Below are 19629 nucleotides of genomic sequence, written 5' to 3' on the forward strand. Positions count from 1 at the left end.
GCCTCTCCCCGGACCCCGCTGCTAGCGGGCCGGCCGCGGAGGAATATGGAGCAGCGGAGCCGGCGCGTGAGAGGGCGGACGAGCTGGTCTTGTTGTGCCGGGCGTAGTGTGAACTGCTCTGACTTAGTTTGCCCCCGCCCCCGGTGCAGGGCTAGCCATTTGTAACCGGTAGCGGTGAATAAGAAGTGAGGTTTCAGGGTCGCAGCCGTCTTAGTCTGTATTCGCAAAAAGAAGAGGAGGACTTGGGGCACCTGAGAGACTCACACACTTATTTGAGCATAAGCTTTCGTGAGCTAGAGCTCGCTTCATCGGCTTATGCTCAATTAAATACGTGTGTGAGTCTCTCAGGTGCCACAAGTCCTCCTCTTCTTTTTGAGAGGTAAGGGTGTTCTTATGGGCTGCTGTCAAGGTTCCTCCCCCACTCTGAACTCTAGGGTACAGATGTGGGGACCTGCATGAAAAACCTCCTAAGCTTATCTTTACCAGCTTAGGTCAAAACTTCCCCAAGGTACAAAATATTACACCCGTTGTCCTTGGACTGGCCGCTACCACCACCAAACTAATACTGGTTACTGGGGAAGAGCTGTTTGGACGCGTCCTTCCCCCCAAAATACTTCCCAAAACCTTGCACCCCACTTCCTGGACAAGGTTTGGTAAAAAGCCTCACCAATTTGCCTAGGTGACTACAGACCCAGACCCTTGGATCTTAAGAACAATGAACAATCCTCCCAACACTTGCACCCCCCCTTTCCTGGGAAATGTTGGATAAAAAGCCTCACCAATTTGCATAGGTGACCACAAACCCAAACCCTTGGATCTGAGAACAATGAAAAAGCATTCAGTGTTTTACAAGAAGACTTTTAATAAAAAATAGAAGTAAATAGAAATAAAGAAATCCCCCCTGTAAAATCAGGATGGTAGATATCTTACAGGGTAATTAGATTCAAAAACATAGAGAACCCCTCTAGGCAAAACCTTAAATTACAAAAAAGATACACAGACAGAAATAGTTATTCTATTCAGCACAATTCTTTTCTCAGCCATTTAAAGAAATCATAATCTAACACATACCTAGCTAGATTACTTACTAAAAGTTCTAAGGCTCCATTCCTGTTCTGTCCCCGGCCAAGACGACTACAGACAGACACAGACCCTTTGTTTCTCTCCCTCCTCCCAGCTTTTGAAAGTATCTTGTCTCCTCATTGGTCATTTTGGTCAGGTGCCAGCGAGGTTACCTTTAGCTTCTTAACCCTTTACAGGTGAGAGGAGCTTTCCCCTGGCCAGGAGGGATTTCAAAGGGGTTTACCCTTCCCTTTATATTTATGACAGCTGCCTTGTCCTAATTTGCTAAAACTTGAGAGTGGTGTGGGATGGAAACAAAGTCTTCAGCCTCCAAAGGCCCCTGCCTGGTGTGTACAGATGCCTCACTTCCTCTTTGTGGAGTGAAAAGAAAAGGAGGACTTGTGGCACCTTAGAGCCTAACCAATTTATTTGAGCATGAGCTTTCGTGAGCTACAGCTCACTTCATCGGATGCATACTGTGGAAACTGCAGCAGACTTTATATACACACAGAGAATATGAAACAATACCTCCTCCCACCCCACTGTCCTGCTGGTAATAGCTTATCTAAAGTGATCATCAGGTTGGGCCATTTCCAGCACAAATCCAGGTTTTCTCACCCTCCACCCCCCCCACACAAACTCACTCTCCTGCTGGTGATAGCCCATCCAAAGTGACAACTCTTTACACAATGTGCATGATAATCAAGTTGGGCCATTTCCTGCACAAATCCAGGTTCTCTCACCCCCTCCCAAAAACCACACACACAAACTCACTATCCTGCTGGTAATAGCTCATCCAAAGTGACCACTCTCCCTACAATGTGCATGATAATCAAGGTGGGCCATTTCCAGCACAAATCCAGGTTCTCTCACCCCCTGCCAAAAACCACACACACAAACTCACTATCCTGCTGGTAATAGCTCATCCAAAGTGACCACTCTCCCTACAATGTGCATGATAATCAAGGTGGGCCATTCTCACACACACCCCCACCCCCATACACACACAAACTCACTCTCCTGCTGGTAATAGCTATTACCAGCAGGACAGTGGGGTGGGAGGAGGTATTGTTTCATATTCTCTGTGTGTATATAAAATCTGCTGCAGTTTCCACAGTATGCATCCGATGAAGTGAGCTGTAGCTCACGAAAGCTCATGCTCAAATAAATTGGTTCGTCTCTAAGGTGCCACAAGTCCTCCTTTTCTTTTTGCGAATACAGACTAACACGGCTGTTACTCTGAAACCGGTCTTCGTGGAGTGAGGTCATTTAAACATTTATTTCGCAGCTTCATTTATGTGCTAACAGCGTAGTATCCTGACATTGATACTTTTGCCCAAGTGATCAGTTCCTCTTCAGGATAAGTCCATTAGCCATAATCAGGGCTGTATCCCCAGGCTCTTGGTGTCCCTAGCCTCTGACTGCCAGATGCTGGGAGTGGACCATGGGATGGTTCACTCAGTGATTGACTGTTCAGTTCATTGCCTCTGAAGCACCTGGTACTGGCCTAGGGTGACCAGACAGCAAGTATGAAAAATCAGGATGAGGGGGGGTTAATAGGAGCCTATATAAAGAAAAAGACCCAAAAATCTGGACTGTCCCTATAAAAAAAAAGGGGGGGGGCAATCTAGTCACCCTACACTGGCCGCTGGCAGAAGATAGGATACTGGGCTAAAGGAACTATTGGTCTGACCCATTCTGGCAGTTCTTATGTTCAAGAAGAAATTACAATAGGTTTTACTGAATATTTGAGAATGGCTTGCACAAAAACACTATGGGCTGGATTGAGGCAAAATAACAGTTGCAAAAGGCAATCACCATTGGTGGATTGAATGAAAAAGTTTTGAGACAGGGCCTAAAAAAAAAAAAAAAAAAAAGAGAAAATCAGACTGGAAGTCGAATGATACAACAATAAACTTGTGCTCTAAAAATAAGAAGTTAGAATTAAAAATTCTAAATTAGAAGTCACAATACTAGAAACAGAGATGCCATTGCCAAAATGGCTAGCAAGTACTGCGCTGCTTGGGCTTTGCCGGCCAGGTAGGGAACCAGTTGCAGGGCCCAGGTTGTCTTCTCTCATCCTGTTCCCATGGCTACCTGCTCAAAAGTGCCTAGGAAGGCATCGGGATCATCTGCAGGGCCCATTTTACAGAGTCCCAATCCTGGTGCCCAATTGCCATCCCCCACCATGGGACTCACCATCTTCTGGAGGAGCTGCTGCTGGGTGCTGGCCTGCTCTCATATAAAGTCCTGCAAATTCTTCTGCTCTGCTTGCCAGTTAAGCAAGACCTGCCTCTCCAGCTGGTGGGACTTCTGAAAGGTTTGCATTGCTTGTTGCACCTCTTCCTGCTGCTTTACCAGCCACTGCAAGGTCTCCTCAGTCTCTGGGCTCCCAAAGTCTTCCTCTGGCACAAAATCATAGAGAAGCCCCCATGTGTAGCAGTTTACAGCAGGTCCTCTTCACTCCTGGCCCAGCTGTGCTGACAGTCACTTGGAGATCCTGGGTTTAGTAACCACTAGTGCTTTTTATTTACAGGTTGTGCTCCCACCACCTTTTCACCATACACAGCTTGCTTCTAGTGTCTGCTCCCAAGAGGGAAGAGCTATCACTCTGCTTCCTCTCCTCCCTCTAGCTTCCTTCCCTGCAGCCTTTTTATAGCCCCAAGCTAATTGGGCAGGCAGCTGTCTCCCATTCACCCATTAGGCACAGGTTTTCTCTAGCCAGCTCCAATTTGCTTTCCATAATGGGGACTGGCTTGACAGAAGGCCAAGTCAGCAGTTCTTGCCCAGCAATCTGTCACACATATATAAATAAAATGGGTTCAGATATGAAAGACCCAAGTTCAAGTCCCTGTTCTAAATCAGTTAGAGAAGGATTTGAAAACAGGTCTCCTACATCCTACACAAGCTCCTGAACTGCTGGGCTATTGGCTACAATAAGATGGGGGGCAGGGAGGGGGGGTGTGTGTGTGTGCGCGTGCCTAATTCCAGGACAGGATCCATGACTGTGAATCCCAATCATAGATTCTAAGGCCAGAAAGGATTGCTCCAAACTTCCACACCAGAATTCCTAGAGCAGATATTTCAGAAAACAATCACATCTTAATTTAAAAAATTGTCAGTGATGGTGAATCTACCACGACCCTTGGTAAATTGTTCAAATGGTTAATTACTCTCAACTATTGAAAAGTTATGCCTTTTTTCCAGTCTGAATTTGACTAGCTTCAGCTTCTAGCCATTGGATTGTATTAGACCTTTCTCTGCTAGATTGAAGAGCCTGTTGTTAAATGTTAATAGTTGAGGTTGGTCCTGCTTTGAGCAGGGGGTTGGAGTAGATGACCTCCTGAAGTCTCTTCCAACCCTAATCTTCTATGATTCGTTCCCCATGTAGGTACTTCTACACTGTAATCGAGTGACACCCCCCCAACCGTCTCCTCTTTATTAAGATAAATAGACTTAACTCCTTGAGTCACATTCTGGGGTGCAATACAGACCAGTGAGAGGTTGTGTCGTGTCATCACCTGCCCTGTAACCCTGGGTGCCTTACAATGCTCTGCTGCTGTAGCTCCCTTGCCTGGACACTCCCAGCCAGCATACAAACATACACTGAGTGTCTGTATGATATTCAGCCATGGACCAGCAGCTCTGCTTGTTACACCACAGCCACACTCTGCCTCCACCAGCCATGGTTACACCAGCCAAAATGACTTCAATACCACTCAGGCCTGAATCTTCTCAAAACCACGTGCTCTGAAATGTCCAGATCTTTTCTGGACCCTTCAGAGGAATAAGGTTTGTTTGCTCCTCTAAAGAGACAACCTGCACAGTTTATCACCATAAATGGCATTAGCTATCACTTCAATTCAAGCACAGCACTGGGTTGTTTTAGATTAAAAGTAAAACAAGATTAATAAAAGGAGATAGGATTTTAAGTGAGTTCAGGTACAGAGGGTAGAGTTAGAAATGGTTCCAAGAAAATAAAAGTGAAAAATGCTTTCTAGAGCCTCAGACTTTAACAAAACTCAGTCTTGGTTCAAGGTAAAATTCTTATCACACTACCTTCCAGCAAGATGGCTTACCACCCCTCTTCTCAGGATCTCCCACGAAGTCTAAAGTGCTCTGTTCCTTTGTCTTCATAGGTGAAAGATAACTTTGGATTCTTTGCTTCTCTCTTTTATAGCCCTTTGAAAAGGATTCTTCTGAAGGTCACCCCCAAAATAAAGTTCATTCATGCTGTGAGCAAGGAGACATGGCATTTCTTGGTGAAGGCAATTCCAAGCTGGTTTCTTCCACTGCTAAAATACTATGGCCACGTGATGGGATTGCTACTCAACTGTGATGACACTTGTCTGGAGGTGTCAGCCTGTCCCTTTTTCTGGGGGAAATCTGTTTACCCATGCCCCAAACTTGTCTGGTAAGCACATTTTAGTTCCACATTTCCTTCATACCTGCATGATCCCTTGGATGTTTACCCTACATACATACCGCAAGAATATTAATGATCAGTGTGTTATTAGTTTTACAATGATACTTTACATGACACATCAGATACAGTTTATGACATTAATGAATTGGGGCACAGTGAACTGATTACACCAGCTGAAACTCATTACCAGATACCATTGAGCCCCTTGCCCTCTGGCACTGGGATGCTGTTAGGGTCAAACACTCTAAGGCGTGTTTTCTAATCCTTTAGTCATTCTCGTGGCACTTCTCTGAACTGTCTCCAATTTATCAACATCCTTCTTGAATTGTAGGCACCAGAACTGGACACAATATTCAGGCAGCAGTCGCACCAGTGCCAAATACAGAGGTAAAATAACCTCTCTGCTCCTACTTGTGATTCCCGTTTATGGATCCCAGGATCCTTTTGGCCGTAGCATCATGCCAGCTCAGATTCAGCTGATTATTCACCATGCCTCCCTCCCCAATTTTTTTTGCAGAGAGAGTTGCCGCTCTCAGTCCTGGAGTTAATAACTTAAGCTTTGAGGGGCAGGGCTTAAGACCAACTCCTCTCCTCAGCATTTCCTACTGGCTAGCTTAGGCAACTCAGCAGACTGGTGCCTGTGGACCCCATTCTTAGGCACCTAACTCTCCCCATGTCTTGTATAGGTAACTGGGTACCTAACTCAGGGCTTGGAGGATTCCACTGGGCAGCAGGGCACATAAAAGACGTTGTGCTGCCTACATCCCTTTGTGGAGCTTGCCCCAAGACAATTTTTGTAAGTTGCACTTGGCATTTTGAAAAATGTACACTGCCTAGAGACAGCTCTAGGTGGCTAACATTAGGCCTCTATATTTAACATTTTGGGGCTTTTTCCTTTTCTGTATTTCGGTTTTCCCACCCGCAAATTGTAACTAGCACCTCCCTGCTAGGGGTGTTTGTAAAGTGATTTGAGCTTGTCTAGAGAAGGGAAAAGTGGAGGTGGGGGGAAATGAAGCCCAGGGAGGAGTAAGAAATGTGTTTACTGGTTCATAAATAGGACACACCCAGTCAAGTAAAAACAAAAATCTCACAAAGGGTTTTAGTTATTCCTTGAGTTCCAAAGATTTGTGCTTTGTAACCTTTTGCTTTTCTCACAGTGGGAGTTTTTTCAGTCATACCATCCTGCACTGTGACCCCAATAGATCAAGCTAAGTAGGTAAGGCTGAGTCAGTATTTGGGTGCAAGATGCCTAGAAAATACCTACTTTGCTGCAGGAAGTGGGGGTGGTATTTTGTAACTAGTGCTCTTCTCTCTGACTTGATATAGATCCAATGCCCCATGATAATATTGGGGAACAAGGAGGTGACTTCTTTCAGATGAGACGTAACACACATATGAAGATCTCACAGAACTTTTGTCAGTGAGGGTGTTAGCCCAGATGACCTGATCAGATTTCATTTCAGGAAATTACACTCTGCCCCCTGCAGCTTGAACTGGTGTGATGGGGTGCAACTCACCAGTGCAGTGCCTCCTGCTGGCTGTCCCAGGGATTAGCTCTACTAGCCAGTGCGCCCTCTTCTAATAGTGTCTTGCTGCTGTCACTTCTGCTCCAGGACCCCATCACTCCCAGGACCATGGCATCCTCCCCATAACAGGGCCCTCTGGCTGTGCCATACTCTGTTCTCCCGCATTTCTGGGGGAACTACAGTCCAGCCACTTCCTTCAGTGGCAACTGCAGCCAATTGTATGGCCACTTCCTTAGTGGCCAAGGGTGGGAAGGGGCAGAGAGAGGGAGGGGAACTGCCCACTATTCCAGTCCCAGCCCAGGGACCCTGTAGATGGCCACCACTTGCTTCATCCCCTCCAACTCCTCAGTTGATTTCCCTAGGCCACTTCCCCTTGGCCCCCAGCACCTTCTTTGCCCTTACCGCAGGGCTTCAGCCTGCCAGTCTTAGTAGCTAAACAGGAGCTCTCTCTAGCTTCTCCTATCTCTGCTGGCAGTACTGTTCTATTCAGGGTGCTAGTACTACTTCCTCCTCCAGCTAGGAGCCTGATGTTACCTCCTCAAACTCCAGGTAGCTACTGAAGTGCCTCTGCCCTGCAGCCCTTCTTATATAGGCCTGCCCAGCCCTCATTGGCTGCTCCTCACAGCCCCTCTCCTATTGGCTGCTTTCTGTGCCACCTCCCTAGGGTTCCATTAATCCCTTACAGGCCAGTGTGGGGTGGATGCCCCATCCCAGCTGGACACAAATCTTATTCACTGCTTTTCCTACTTTTGTGCTGCTGTTATTCAGCTGTCATGTCCTTCTTCAATGCAATGGGGGAATTTATATGTATAAATCCTGTTAGCATCTGTGAGAGTCATTTGTGTAAATTTCCAGCTGCTGTGAGGAGAGAATTCACTCTTTACACACTGTAAAATAAAATTTTAAAAAGCAACACTAATGCCAATGCCCAAACTTTGTTCAATAGCTGTATGCGTTAGCTCAGGCAAACCTGGGTGTTAGCTTACTCCTAATCTGCATAAAACAGGGCGGATTGCACCTGTCCTCAGCTTTTATATGAAGGTTCAGGCCATGGTGAGTATAGGTTCCAGCACACAGAGCTTCATCTTATGTCTAGTAAGAGTCTGGCATTAGATACCTGTAGCTGTTGTGGTAAAAATTCTTTATGAAAGATTAATACTGCTGCAGGCTGTACTGTTGAATTCCATTTGCTGTATTTAGCCACCCCAAACGTAAAGGGACTCTCAAGAACAGATGTAAAATGTGATGTACCTTGATTTTTTTCTTAAGGCCATGTTCAAACTTCATACCATTCTTTGGAGGTAGGCTCTTTTTCATCTTCCACTTTGATACTTTTTGGCCCTGTGCTTCCCAAAATAAACCTACCTCAAAACAATGGCTGCAACTGAGTCCTGAAGAGCAGCTCTTTTATGCCACCCCAAAGTATGTTCATATTCCAGGGAACCATGATCAGAAAACAGCTTTAAAATTTCAAGATTCCAAAGAATGGAGTGTGTCCAATGGTTAGGGCAGGGCCTGGGAACTAGGACTCCTCTACTTGTTGCCAATACTGTTGCTGGACTTGTTTGTGACTGTTGATAAATCACCATAGTTTTTCAGTGCATCTATTTACCTAGCTGCAAAATGGAAATTCCACTATCTTTCTAAAGCATAATGAGATCCTTCGATTCATTATTACAAGCATTTATTTGGCACCTACTAACATGGTACAAAGTTTAAATGGAGACACTTAAGAGCTCAATAGGAGAAACTAAACACTCGGCTCCTCTTCTGCAGAAAGGTGGTGTAGTGCAAGTGCAAAGGATTTATTACTGGCTCTTTGGATTTTATGAACAGTTCTCTTGGCTCCCACTGATTATCTTAATGTAAAGTAGAGACTCTGTGTATCACCAACTGCCTGTCTGTCATTCAGTTGGGTGCATTTAAGCCTGCTATGTAACTTGGGCTGCTCCATTGCACTAGTTGTTCAAGCAGCATGGCAGGTGAATGTGTGCAAAATTGAAGGGCAGGCAGCAAACACTCACTGACACAGCTGAGGACGTAGTTGGTAAACTAGCTCATTTTCTTGAAAAGTCTGTGAATCAACAGCAATTAGTCATCCCCCCCACAGTAAGCTCCTCAGTTCACATGAGGGACCATCTGACAAAGAGAATGTGCTGTATGTAACAGCCATGGATATTGTTCATGCTGAGAAAAAAGCAAGTAACGTTTAGCACTGAGTCAAGTGAATCAAACATTCACATATATTTGCTGAAAAAATTATATACATCTGTGGCAAGGCTCTGCCAAGTTTGAAAGATAAGCATCATCTAGTCACTAAATTAAAAAAATAAAAATTTGACTTTTAAATCTTTTTCTTTTTATCCATGTTCAAGAGCACAGACAGTTTATTTTGTTAGCACATTTGGTGGAAAATGTATATTTGTGTGAGGATCCATGAAAGTGGTGAAAACTGGGTAATTGTTCTAGGATATGATGATGGAAAGTAATAAGAAGCCGCTTATGCCTTACAATGTAAATAATCCACAGAGTTTCTCTATCGGATTTCAAAAAGGGTCACACAATAGCAGCCAAAGAGAAGCCTAAACACCCAGAAACTTAACATACATGTTTGATAAGTAAGAACATGCTGGCTAGTTAAATACATTTCACTTTGAACCCTGTTCCTTATGAGTGCAACCCTAGAAAAACAACCATCCCATATAAGAAATGGACTCTGCAGAGATTTCTGTACCCATTCACAGTAAGGCTTTGAAGATATATGAAGTTTTATAGCATTTGTATTTTAAGGATTTAGGGCAAGTACATGTTCTACTGAGTAAAAAGAAAGTTAGTACTTAAAAGGTTCAAAAATATATCAATCAAGTAATTTTTTTACATAAATAAATTATATTGATTTTGGATTTAACAGCTGAAAAAACCCTTTCTGCTTCCACTGGAGGCAAAACTGAACAAACTGTTAGTTAAATAGAGATAGCAGCATTTCTAAGAAATCTGTCGATAATGATACAGTATCTATGCTACAAGGGTGTTATTAAATAGAACACATTTAATGATCTGATTTTTTTGCATTATGATCAGTTACATAATTTTCTTTAAAAAATCACATCCAATTCAATAAAGTGGGAATAAATTCCTTGAAAATATAAATTTGTAGGTCATGGGTAACAGACTTCTTTGAGATGCTAATTGTAACATGTACATAATTTATAATCCCAAATGTATAAAAGACAATGACAAAAAGCATCATAAATAAATAATGCAAACTGAAATAGTTATGTCAAAACATTTGGACCATCTGATAAATTAGGAAAACTGTAACAGAAAATAAGTAAAAAATACAGTAAATGGTGACAATCAAATGCAAAACTGATTACTAGCACACTTCAGCTCCCTCAAACAGTCTGTCATTTCACTGCTGCACCACTAAGTGTTTATTTCAAGTCTCAAACCATGAGCTGCAAATTAGAACAAGTCCAAGTGAAAGAAAAACTAAACAGGAGCAGTGAGGAGCGAGGACTACATGGAGTTTACCTGTGGAGGTGTCTCAAGACACAGAGTTTGGGGGACTGATCACATTAAAAACTTGTGAATTTAAAATGCATACTGTAGAATAATTTGCCAACGGGACTGCTGGGAACACTGTTCAACAGCAAATAGAACAAAGAGGAATGGAAAGAAGAAGCAAAAATAATCTCTTCACAGTCTAACCCTAGAAAAGGAAGATAAACACAAGCTTTGAAAACCTCAACAGTCCTTCTCAAAGGACTCACAATTGTAAAGCCAGCCCAACAGCTTTCTGTTTATTTTGTTTTTGTTTTCAGAAAAGATGTCATTTATGGGGCGGGGCGGAGAACTGTAAAAAAAAATTTAAAACTCAAAAGCCTCAGTATTCATATAAGAGCATTATATGAGTGGCCTGTTCATTGTTGGAAAAACAACTCTTTACAGAACTTCTGATGCCATAGATGAGAACTGAATACTACCAGACCGGTGAAGTAACTGGTAGCTTTAGGTACAAGAAACTCAATGAAATACATGCAGGATGTGCAAAACCTTTTCAGCACAAGCTGGAAAAGTTCTTGTAACTAACAAGGAAAGGGCAACTGAAAGTCCACTAAATGTAAAAAACTTTGGTTTTAAAAAAATATAAAATAAAGTCTACATAATCTTTTCACTTACTGCAGTTTGTCTCCAAAACTCCAAGGAGTGAAAGGGGAGGAAATTATATCACTACCAGTTATGCTTTTTTTAAAAGAAATGAATATATGCATTTTCAATCATTAGTTATATACTTCTGTCTATACTACTATTCTAGTAACCATGATAAAATAGGGAAATACTTTAAATCAAAAATACACATTAGCACTTACTATAGCTGTGCTTTTTACCCCAAAATACAGTTTTATTCATTCAGTGTCACTGTAAAAAGAAATACCCTTGTCTGCGTTGAGATCAAGAGATGAAAGTACTTTCTTTTGCTCCGGTTTTGCTTTTTAATTTTTCCCCAGATAAATGAGCAATTTTGGGGGTGACCAAGTGCTGGATTTACTATTGTTGGTTGGGATGAACAACTGGATAACAGAAGAAGAATTCTGTGCCTCCCATACTAACTAGACAACACTGTTTATCTAATAAAGTGGCAAGACCCTGCAACTATTAACATATAATATGTCACCATAGTTTTCTTACAGGGAATTAGGTAGATAATATTACTCATGGAAACACAGGTTTTATGAAGGTGAAGAGGGGGCAGGAGGGTAAGTAACAAATATTTATGGGATAAGAAACTTACAAGCCACAATCTTTTTTCTTAATGAAACAAAAATTCTAATTGGTATTGTTAATTTCTTTTAACTCCTTCTCTTCTGCTTGTATGTCATGTTCTTTCTCTGATGACAGAGATTGGGTTTGCTCTGTACAGTTTTGACTGTTTGCAGCTTCTTTTTCAGACAGCGAGACAGTTTCTGGTTCTGGATTTGTTGGTTCCCCTTTAGCTTTCTTTCTCTTCCGCTTCTGGCTTTCTAGATTTGTTGCCTCAGAGTGTCTGGTTTGTTGTATGCCTGGCAATGTCATGCCAATACCAGGGGAAAGAAACATAGATGGATAGAGCAGTCCAGGGGACATTCCTGGGATAAGAAATGGATTAAAAGCAACAGGACTACTGGTAGTTATTGCAGATTCTGTCTGATCAGAAAATGAACTAGGACCAGGTTTGTCTTCAGACAGAGGTTCATTTTTCACATCCTGGCTACTTTGTTTGTCCTCAGTAGCTTTTTCCGTATTTGATGTACCACTTTTAGTTGTGCTTGTTAATGAAGCTGGAGCAGTTGAAGTACAAGTAGTTGTCATTGGTGGGTTTAGAAGTCCTCCTACACCAAACATCTGTGGTACAGTAGCCATGCCTGGCAGCATCATAGGCAACATACTTAGGGTGCTTTTGACATCCTCACCAGCAGGCACTGCTGCAAATCCAGCAGGAAACCCAACCAGCCCAGTTAAAGGGATGCCTTGCATGTTTCTCATGTTCTGAAGTCCCACTAGATCCATTCCAGCAATAAGTCCATTCATGAATAACGGTCCCATTCCAGAAGAAGAATCCGATACGACGCCAGGGGCTTTAATAAGTTCACTTCTTGGCCTCCTCCCTCTTCGACGGGGCCCGGTGTCCCGGAGCACAGGCTCAGTTAGGATACGATTGAACTTGCTTTCTGGGAGGAATCCCTGAAAGTGACAAATGAAACAGAAAAAGCCCAAAGGTTATTGTAGCCCCAAAGAAAACTCAGCTTGTCATGTGCTTACACCTGGGTTCCCAAAGTTAGTAACACACAAGCCCCTGTTGGTATGGTTCTGAAGATGGGATTTGAGAGGGATACAGAACTTTCACCAAAGGGATGCTGTCAGTGCAAAACACCTCCCGCCCTGCCCCTGGCATGATGCTGCAGAGAAGTCCAAAAGCTCATGGGGAGGAGAGGAGAAAGCACTTTTTGCTCTGTGTAGACAGTACAATTTCTGCTTTTCCTGAGCTTCCTGTGTGGGTGAGGTCTGTTGCTGAGAACTGACATCTTTGATAACATCAAAAGCACAGGGGCAGCCCAGTGTCAGTGACGCTAAATCAGTTCCCATCCCAGCTTGAATTCTGGCTGCATCACCAGGTAAAAAAACATTACTTTTTAGACTTTAAGGGCCAAATTTTCAAAGCCCCGCACAACAGCAAAGCTGCAAAAAATGCACATTATTTTCTGGAGCTCACCCATTACTTAGAGCTTTAATGTATGGCTCAAACCGTTTTGTATAGATATGAAACAATAAGGGTCTTCTGGATCCCCAGACATAGGGCTAACCTACACACACACCCTGGTGTGACTGTGTCTGTTTAAATTACAAAATAACCTAGGAGCATCTACAGAATAGCATTAAAACCTGTTATCCAACATTCTTAGCACAAACATTTTAATATCTTTCCTCTTATGCCTAATTCTTGGGGTTTCAGGATAGCAGATAGGTTGCAAATGATGCATATTTAAATGGAAACATTTTGCATTTAGACTTGAAAAGGGTAGGAGCTCCATGCACTGCATGTGTCCTGCAGGCTGGATCAAAATATACTGGAGGTTCACATGGCACAACTACGGCACATAAAAGGGTAAATTTTCTACTCAGCCTCCACCTGTGCTGTGGCAAACTGTGTGTGCACACGTGTGTGCCTGGACTTGGGAGGTGCAAACATCGCCCCATACTAACGCTTGCTTGTGGGAGTGCAGATGTAACAGACATGCAAGTGTTAATCTAATAGAAAGGATGCACCCAACAGTTAGCAGGCATGAAGGCCTTTGCATCAGCAAAGTGTGGGCACAAGTGGAGGTTGCTTCTTGAAAATGTACACAATAAATGCCAAACCCAGCCCCTGAAGGAAGCCTAACGACTCAGTGTGAGATAGAAGTTGCACTGGAGGCTTGCTCTCTGGGCTGGCGGAGCTGGCGCCATCCTGGCCTGGCAGCTCTTTGTTTCTTGAGGGAATGGGTCAGTCTGTCACACTCTAGTGCCGGTTGTAGAGCAGCATAAACCTTCAAACTGCCCATGCTTTCCTCCCACCTCCCAACCCAGCATGAGTGCCACACACAACTCCACAACCAAGAAAAAGGGGGGGGAGGGGGAGAGAACAGGGCCACATGAAAATGGAGTAACCCCACCCAAACACCAGCTGAATCTCCTTGCAATCCCTGTCCAAGGGAACTAAGAGCTCCCACCCATGGCAGCTTGTTGCTCATTGGGGCAGTGATTCAGATTAGGAACAGAAAAAATAGTGGGGCAAATTTTGAAAAGTGCCTCCCTGCACATAAGGCATATTAGGCCTGTTAGAACATTTGCATGTTTCTTAGCAAATGTGGGATTTGCAGGAGTTGATATAGAAGCTGAGCTGAGGCCCCCTTGAAATTCTGACCTATATGGTCACATTTTGTCTGTTTCCTGTCCCAGTCCGGCCCCATGCACGAGTGTTCCCTCTACAACATTTCTAGTGCCTTGTCTAGTCATTACTAAACATCCCAAGTCTTAAATCTCTCTGTCCAGTAGATTTTCTTGATATTTAGCCTAAACTTGCCTCCTCCCTTTCCCATCACTGCAAAATATTTCCTCTTCCACTTTTCCTAGCCACCTGTCACCAATCTGCAGGGTGCTCAGCTCCCCCCTGAGTTGTCACTTGGCCACACCAGGCAGAGTTGCTCCTGTAGATATTCCCTCCCATGTGTATAACTGAGGCCCTGCATTCCAATTCAGGGACCCTCCTTGGAAAAAAGGGGGTGGGGATGGGGAGGAGAAAGAAAAGATGACATGATACAGATTTCTCCAAAAGCTCTAACTTACTGAAAGCTTAACAATGTCAGCCCAGTCTGCTGCAACAGCATACTCCAAGTTTGCATCAAGCCACCTTGGCAATTCCTTCAATGCTGGTGCCATGGCTCCCCCTAACTATAAAACACAGTAAAAGGATGACCTCTGTTCCAGAAAGAGTTATGCAAAGTTACATAAGAAATATGATTAACCTTCTAGGTGTACACATAGGTGAGGTGCAGCTGGCCTCCCTGTTCGGGGGCATTACCGCTGCTCCCCAACGCTCGGCAGCTATGATCATTTCTTAAAACCAAACAGCCTAGAGTTTTGATTCCTTATGTGGCATCAGCAACCCAAGTTTCACCCGCAGACAGTGCGTGGTGTCCAGTGAGGTGCACAGCCTGGGCCTACTCCCGTCTACGTCACAGAATTTTGTCACTGGGAGGAAGGATCTCGTGCCGAAGGCTCTGTACTAGCACTCGGCCAGTGCTCCTCTGCCAGCAACTCGCTGAGACCTGGCACAAGTCACTTTTTCTCTGTGTCTTTGTCCCCCATCTGGCAAACAGGGATAAGAGCATTTGCTTCTTCTATTTATTTGGACTGTCTGACTCTGTGTTTGCAGTGCCCAGTGCAGTGAATGTCTGTATTGGTGCTGACTGCAAGCTTCCTCTGTGCTGCTTCCAGACACTGTGGCTCAGCCCTGACCTGTGGAGAGAGGGAAGTTCAGTCTCGAGGGTCTGTTCTCTGGCCTCCTTGCTAAGCCTGCCAATGAGGGGATCAAGTTGTGGTGATGGTGGCTTTTGTAAGGGGGATGCTCAGAAGCCGGCCTGAAACTCACCAGCTCTGTCCGATGGTGGTCTCACTGTTGCAGCACAGGGAAGCACAAGGGGAGCCAATGTCTTTCTAACTCACCAGTTTGTTTGATTTTTAATTAAATGATTATTTTTAAAGTCACCTGCCACTATCACATGGGTTTGTTTTAAATGGCATTTTGTGGGCAAGTTAAGGTCCTTCATCACTGTAAGAAGAAGATACAAGAACTCAGCTGCCTGAGACTCGCCTTCTCCTGTCACACCGGGGTTTGCACTGCAGAGACAAAACCATGATCTTGACTCAGACTTTGTGCTACTTTCTCAACATTTTTGAAACAAGTGAGAGAATGTGCTTGAGAACCTGCCCACTACCTGCATACAGCATGGCTCTGCCCAGGACTTGGAAGAGGATTTACATGCTGTTCCTGCACTTCTCAATCAGGGACAAAACAAAGACATTTGCACCAAATAAAAAAAATAGTTTGTGAAATAACCCCAGGAAATTGACAGGTAAGGATCAAATTAGCCCCTGCAGCCAACAGCAGGCATTACTTTGATCCTTTAAGCTGAATTGCTTTCCTGTTGTGGGACCCATGTGCCTTGGTGAGTGTGTGTATCTAGAAAAGACGGTTACTAACCTTTCTGTAACCATTGTTCTTCAAGAGGTGTTGCTCATGTCCATTCCAATATAGACTTTTTTTCCCCTAGTGGTATCTGTCAGGTCGACTCTGGTGCCCCCTGGAGTGGCACCTTCATGGCATGGTATATAGCCATCTACCAACCTGCCTCCTCCTCAGTTCCTTCTTGTCAGTAACTGAGAGAAGGGCAGGAGAGTGGGCTGTGGAATAGACATGAGCAACACATCTCGAAGAACAGTTATGGAAAGGTTAGTAACTGTCTTTTCTTCGAGTGCTTGCTCATGTCCGTTACAATATAAGTAATTCCCAAGCAATCAGTCAGGTGGTGGGATTGGAGTTTCTGCAAGACATGGACTCGAGGACTGCTGTACTGAAGGCTGCATCACCTCTTGCCTATTGAGTAATGGTGTAGTGTGTAGTGGATGGAAGACCAGGTTGCCACCTTGTAGATATCTACGACTGGGACATGAGCCAAGAATGCTGCTGATGAGGCCTGCGATCTCATACAGTGCACTAAGTGTGGGGGAGTGTGACAGAGTGCTAGGTATCAAAGCCTGAGTCAGCACTCTGTTCACAGCAGCTCCTATCAGGCAAAGCAGATTGGAGCTGACTAAGCAGAGCTCTGCCTAATTTGTGGGCAGGGTGGGGCAGGGCAGAAAAGCTAATTAAGCCATTAGCCAGAGCCCACAAATAGGCACAGGAAGGAAATAAAAAGGTGGGAAGCAGGCAGTAAAAGGGATAGAGAGATTGCTCTCCCCTGCTTGTTAAAGGCGCTATGTATGTTGTGATGGTGGTGGACCTCCTTTATAAATAAACTGCACAAGGTGTCGGACCAGCACGAGGGTCTCTGCATAGTTTGTCGACCAAGACAGAAACAGGACCAAGGAGGCTGTGTTACATGTGGGGCCTTGTCTGGGATCTGAGCCAGCGCAAGGGTTTGGTGGCCCGCACAATGGAGGAGACCCTGCAATGGCTAGTAAAACTACAAGAGGAGATGCAGAAGGCCCTACAAGGTTTTCAACAATCCCATCACATGGAGAGACAGGCTTTGCTTGCCTGTCAGGCAGAGCAGCAGAAAAGCCTGCAGGACTTCATAAGGGAACAAGCCAGTGTCCAGCAGCAGCTCCTACAGAAGGTGGTAATTTCCCTGATGGGAGATGGTGCCCAAACACAGAACCTTGAACTATGTAAAATGGGCCCTGCATTCCTGGACACTTTTGAGAGGGTAGCTATCGGTGCAGGTTGGGCTAGAGCAACTTGGGCCATGCAGTTCACCCCTTATCTGTTGGGAGAAGCCCAAGCGGCCTATATGGTGGAGTGAGGAGCAGGCCAAAAAATATGAGACGGTGAGGGCAGCCATCCTGGATTGGGAAGGGATGTCAACTGGGAAGTACTGCCAAAAGTTCAGATCCGCAAGGTTAACAGAAGGTTTATGGCCCCTGGCATTTGCCCAAAGGTTGATGGACTGGGCCACCCGCTGGTTGAGACCAGATACCCAAATGGTGGTGGAAATAATGGAAGCTCTGGTATTAGAACAGTTCCTTCAGGGCCTCCCTGAGAACATACGAGTGTGGGTCAGGTGACATCCACTGAGCACAGTGGATGCTGCTGAGAAACTGACAGAGGAGTATGCAGAGGCAGACTTTCCCAGGAAAGATGGGCAACCATATAAGGATCCAGAGCTGGGGAGGAAGACCAGAGAACCCACAGCAGGAAGTGGCATGGACAGGAAGAACCCGAAGAGTTCCAGCTGGGACTCGACCCATTATTCGCAATGTGGACTATCTGGACAGATGAAAGGGGACTGCCTGTACATGGATTTTGCCAACTTTTGTGGCTGGGCCAGGGCAGGAGGGAAGAAAAAAGGGCAAAAAACTGTTCACCATTTCTGTGATGGTGGGGAGGAAACTCCAGAAGGGCCTTGTGGATACGGCCTCAGCTTGCTTTCTTGTCCAGAGGGAGTTGGTGAATTCTCACTAGATAATTCCAGGAGCAACTATGGACACATAGTGTGTCCATGGGGATAAGAGGAATTGCCCCATAGCCCAGGTGCCCCTGGAGGTCCGGGGAAGATTTTGGTGGAAACAAGTTGCGGTAATGGAGGGGCTGCCTTATCCGGTTGTCTTGAGCACGGATTAGAGTCCATTCCCCATTGGGAAGCGAGGTGGTGGGAGGAATTCCACATAAGGAAAAGGAGAACTGGGAGGAGAGAGAGGAGGAACCCTCAGAAAGAAGCAGGAGACACCCCTAGACAACAAAGCCTAAATCAGGAGACAAGAGATGTCCCCAGGGAAGTAAGGAAGGAGGTATGGAGGGACAGACAGCCCAAACTCCTTTGTAGAGGTCAGGGGCCCAGTGGAGCTCCCTGCGATACAACCCCCAGGAGAAGAAACCCAGGCACAGTTTGGAGACTTGAGGGAACATGGTGCCCTGGGTGATCCAGGGGATGAGGGGAGTAACCTCTATCCCCTGCCAAATTCAAAGAGAGAGAATGAGAGGAGTAACCCCCCAGGATGGCCCTAGTGTGAAGACAAATGGGCTGCTACAGAGCTATGGGGGGTATTCACCCCCCACATGGTGAGAGGTCTGTGGGTGGGGGATGAACAAATCCCACAAGGGAAACCCATATGATTGCCCTGGAGATAGAGAGGGTGGCCCCTCTGTAAGGGAGGCAGAGCACAGGGAAAGAAGAACCTTGCGGTTATATAAGGGGGGGGAAGGTGTTACGAGTGCTAGGTATGAAAGCCTGAGTCAGCACTCTGTTCACAGCAGCTCTAATTAGGCATAGCAGATTGGAGCTGACTAAACAGAGCAGTGCCTAATTTGTGGGTGGGGCAGGGCAGAAAGGCTAATTAAGCCATTAGCCAGAGCCCACAAATAGGCACAGGAAGGAAGTAAAAAGGAGGGGGAAGCAGGCAGTAAGAGGGACAGAGAGAGTACCTCCCTTGCTTGTTAAAGGTACTATGTATGTTGTGAAGGTGGTGAGCCTCCTTTATAAATAAACTGCACAAGGTGTTGGACCAGCACGAGGGTCTCTGCGTAGTTTGTTGACCGAGACAGAAACAGGACCAAGGAGGCTCTGTTACAGGGAGCCACCTTCGCCAGTCATAGCACTTGAGGATGCAGGATGTTATCCAGTAAGGGATTCTCTGCGCCAAGGCTGGGTTCCCCTTCATCCTTTCTGCGATAGCAATGAAAAGTTGGGTGTCCTTCCGAAAGGGTTTGATTCTTTCTATGTAAAAATCCGGGGCATGTCTAACATCCAGAGTGCAGCTTCTGCTTCTGTCTCTTTTTATGGGGCTTGGGACAGAAGACTGGGAGAAAGATGTCCT

The 19629-nt window shown here is 45.0% G+C and overlaps 1 protein-coding gene across 2 annotated transcripts in view; it reads right to left on the reverse strand.

The window, feature by feature from the left end:
- Window positions 1-9362: 9362 nt before the first annotated feature.
- Window positions 9363-19629, reverse strand: part of CHD6 (chromodomain helicase DNA binding protein 6) — a 185338-nt gene continuing 175071 nt past the window's right edge. For both annotated transcript variants that reach the window (XM_084646086.1, XM_084646085.1), the window contains 2 exons: window positions 14881-14985; window positions 9363-12738 (listed from right to left, as the gene is read on the reverse strand). In XM_084646086.1, coding sequence (XP_084502212.1) covers window positions 11845-12738; window positions 14881-14985 — 999 coding nt within the window. In that variant the 3' untranslated portion in view covers window positions 9363-11844. The remainder of the gene's footprint in view (window positions 12739-14880; window positions 14986-19629) is intronic.

This window comes from Lepidochelys olivacea (assembly GCF_965140295.1).
Source record: "Lepidochelys olivacea isolate rLepOli2 genome assembly, chromosome: 13".
Taxonomy (NCBI): domain Eukaryota; kingdom Metazoa; phylum Chordata; order Testudines; family Cheloniidae; genus Lepidochelys; species Lepidochelys olivacea.